The sequence below is a fragment of the Pleurodeles waltl genome, chromosome 6 (genome assembly GCF_031143425.1).
Source record: "Pleurodeles waltl isolate 20211129_DDA chromosome 6, aPleWal1.hap1.20221129, whole genome shotgun sequence".
Lineage (NCBI taxonomy): Eukaryota > Metazoa > Chordata > Amphibia > Caudata > Salamandridae > Pleurodeles > Pleurodeles waltl.
Genome location: NC_090445.1, coordinates 1,541,374,868 through 1,541,377,739, shown reverse-complemented (window position 1 = coordinate 1,541,377,739; position 2,872 = coordinate 1,541,374,868). Strand labels below are relative to the sequence as shown.

General features: G+C 49.1%; 1 protein-coding gene across 1 annotated transcript; it reads right to left on the bottom strand.

The window, feature by feature from the left end:
• Positions 1-1,583: 1,583 nt before the first annotated feature.
• LOC138301788 (forkhead box protein L3-like) lies at positions 1,584-2,564 on the bottom strand. The gene has a single exon (XM_069242292.1). It carries the CDS (start codon positions 2,562-2,564, stop codon positions 1,584-1,586), a length of 981 nt encoding a protein of 326 aa, XP_069098393.1.
• Between the last annotated feature and the right edge of the window lie 308 nt (positions 2,565-2,872).

The window sequence follows — 2,872 nt, the reverse complement described above, 5'->3', positions numbered from 1 at the left end:
GTTCACAGTACAGCAAACATCTAATGTGCCAAACGTTTTAAAATTAGCTTAAGCTTAGTATTTTGAAATTGAAGGACATCCTTCCAGTACAAAACCTATGCTAGACATCACACATGCACATTTGCACTAAACTATAAAAAGGGTTTGTGTGGACCTATGTGGACGGTTTGCAGGGCAGTGCTCTCGAAGAGAACATCAGATCTTCATTGATATGGCTAAGCAATGCTCTCCCATCTGGCATTTCACAGCAGGTATGATTTGATATCACTGACTTGCAGAACACCTTGTTTTACAAAACAGAGAAAAGCTTTTATAAATTCAAAAAGATAAGCTAGAAATGAAGTTCTTAGAAAAACATATCTTTATTCTTTGAATGGCAAATCTTCAACTTTACAAAAACACACAGAAATAAGTGCTCTATAGGCAACGTTGCACAAAAATAATTAAACAATATAATTGAAACTGATGTCAGAACACCGAAAAAGTTCATGTATTCAATCATTGCATTCAAAGTTTAACAGTGAAAAATGTGTAAACTCGCAAAATAATTTGTATAACGTATAAGAGAGGCAGTTATAAAAATCAGGCTTTTCCTAAAGATGGTATTTGTCCTTTCAATATCGGTTTCCAGACTTTCATACCAATGACTTCGGTTTTGCGGCGTAAGAAAGAACAATAGTAAGAAAAATATTTAATTCTGTCAACTGTACACACCACTCCTAAAAATACTTTCACTGCATATTTCTGCTCATTAAACAAACAGCAAAGAAACTCAGAGGTACCTTTAAACAAATATGAGATTTGTTTCCGAATAAAGAGCATCAAATGATGTTGGCGCCTTTCCTTAACGCCCATAGAAAGTGCAAAAACGTTTAGAACAAAAGTTTTTAAAATAAAATATTGTAAACCCACTTCATTCTGTGAAATAGAAAAAAAAAGCAACTATTGATGAAAAAATAGTTTTTCGGCTGGTACACTTCTGATATACTAATGAGCAAAATGAAACAAACATTTAAATGTAACTACATGGAATGCTGTCAGTTTCAAGTACAACAGGTACGGCACAAAATGCATTAAACTTTCATAAAAGTATTTAAGTGCGCAGCCACACCGGATCATAACCTCCTGGAAGGCTTCTAGGAGCAATTACTTAAAACGAGAGTTCTTGATGCAGAGAGAAAGGGGGCAGGTCAATGCTCCTGAGAAACAGGGGCTGGTTAATCATGACAGAAGGGCCTACCTAGTTAATCAGGACAGAAAGCCCTGTAGTTAGGACAAAGGTGTCTTGTTAATGAGGACAGACACCGGTGAATAGGGGCAGCTAGCTTTATTTAATAAGACTGAGACAGTTACTACTAAAGGCACCGGTACAGTTACTAAGGGAACAGAGTAGTGTCCAGTTACTTGGAAGGGAGCCTAGGATACTCGCCTGGAAGACCCTACTCCACAGGAGAATAAAATATCAATTTCTCGGGGAAGAGAGGGCTGGCTACTTGGGACATAATGCAAATTGATGGGGTCAGCAAACCATGCCCCTCGGGTCGCAAAGGCTTTGTATCTTCAGGAACCTTTAACACTCCGGGCTATGAGCAGGTTCCTCCGGACAAATCGTCTGCCTCTTCGGAAGGCGTTGTGTAATTGGGACCTGTGCCCTCAGTTTCAATTGCTGAGGGGTAGAAGGGCCCGTGCTGGCTCTCCTGCTCCCAGAAGTGCAAACTGGGCCCTTCTGGTGGGTAACCACCTGCCTCTCCGGGGCTGTACCTTCCCGCGCACACCAGGGGGGCCAGGCCGCGCAGCCCGTGGAAGGACCCATAGGCCTGGCTGTGTGGATACATGGGGGCCAAGTGTAGGGACTGGGGGTTAACCGGGCTGATGGGTGTGGACCCCCAGGTGTTCCCCAGAAGGTGATAGGCTGGGCCAGGACCGGGATGCAGGAGGTAGCTGGCCTCAGGGTGGAGGAAGGCGGCTGGATATGGGCAGGGAGGCATGTAAGGACTTTTGGTCGAGGCCAGAGAAAGGTCCGTGGCGTGGGGCGGAACTGAGGAAGGTACCTTGTGCGAGGCCGGGTAGGGCACTTTAATACTGGACGGTTCTAAGTAAAGCTCTTTTGTGGACGGCGGGTACGAAGGTCTCGTGGCAAAGGCCGGGTAATACCCCCTGAGCGAGGGCGCGCCAGACCCCGCGGACGAGGGTGGACCCGGCCTAGGCCTCTTCGCTCTCCGCCGCCGGCGGTAGATGCCCTTGTCGAACATGTCTCGGTAGGCGGGGTCCACGGCCCAGAGGTGGCCCCTGGCGGGGCCATGGCCGCCCGGCGGCTCCTTGACGAAGCAGGCGTTGAGACTCAGGTTGTGGCGGACGCTGTTCTGCCAGCCCCGGGGGCTGCGCCGGGCATAGTAAGGGAAGCGCCGCGCAATCTCCGCGTAGATGTCGCTGAGCGATAGCCGCCGCTCCGGGCTCTCCTCGATGGCCATGGCGATCATGGCCACATACGAGTAGGGTGGCCTGTCGCCGGCCAGGTCTTTGGAGGGCTCCTCTGCGAGGGATGCGTTGCTCGGCTCCGACATCCTGGTTGAGCCAACAGAGACCCTACATGGGCTGTCGGCCCCCGAATCTACACTCGATGGTGGGGGAATCGTCGAGCTCCCCAAGTGTTTTTGGTCCCGGCCTCTAAGGGGCGCCTCTCTCGGGTGAGTGACGACAAATTTTCCTTGAGTGCGCAAGAAGCTCGCTGATCTAAGCCGATGTCCCTTGGCTGTTCATCGGACCCCTTAGGGTGGTCCGGTGCACACAGGTATCCTTGGGGGCCTGGGTTTAGGTTCCCTGTGTACCGCCACTCCGTTAGCTGCTCAGCAATCTCTCCCCCGGATGACCT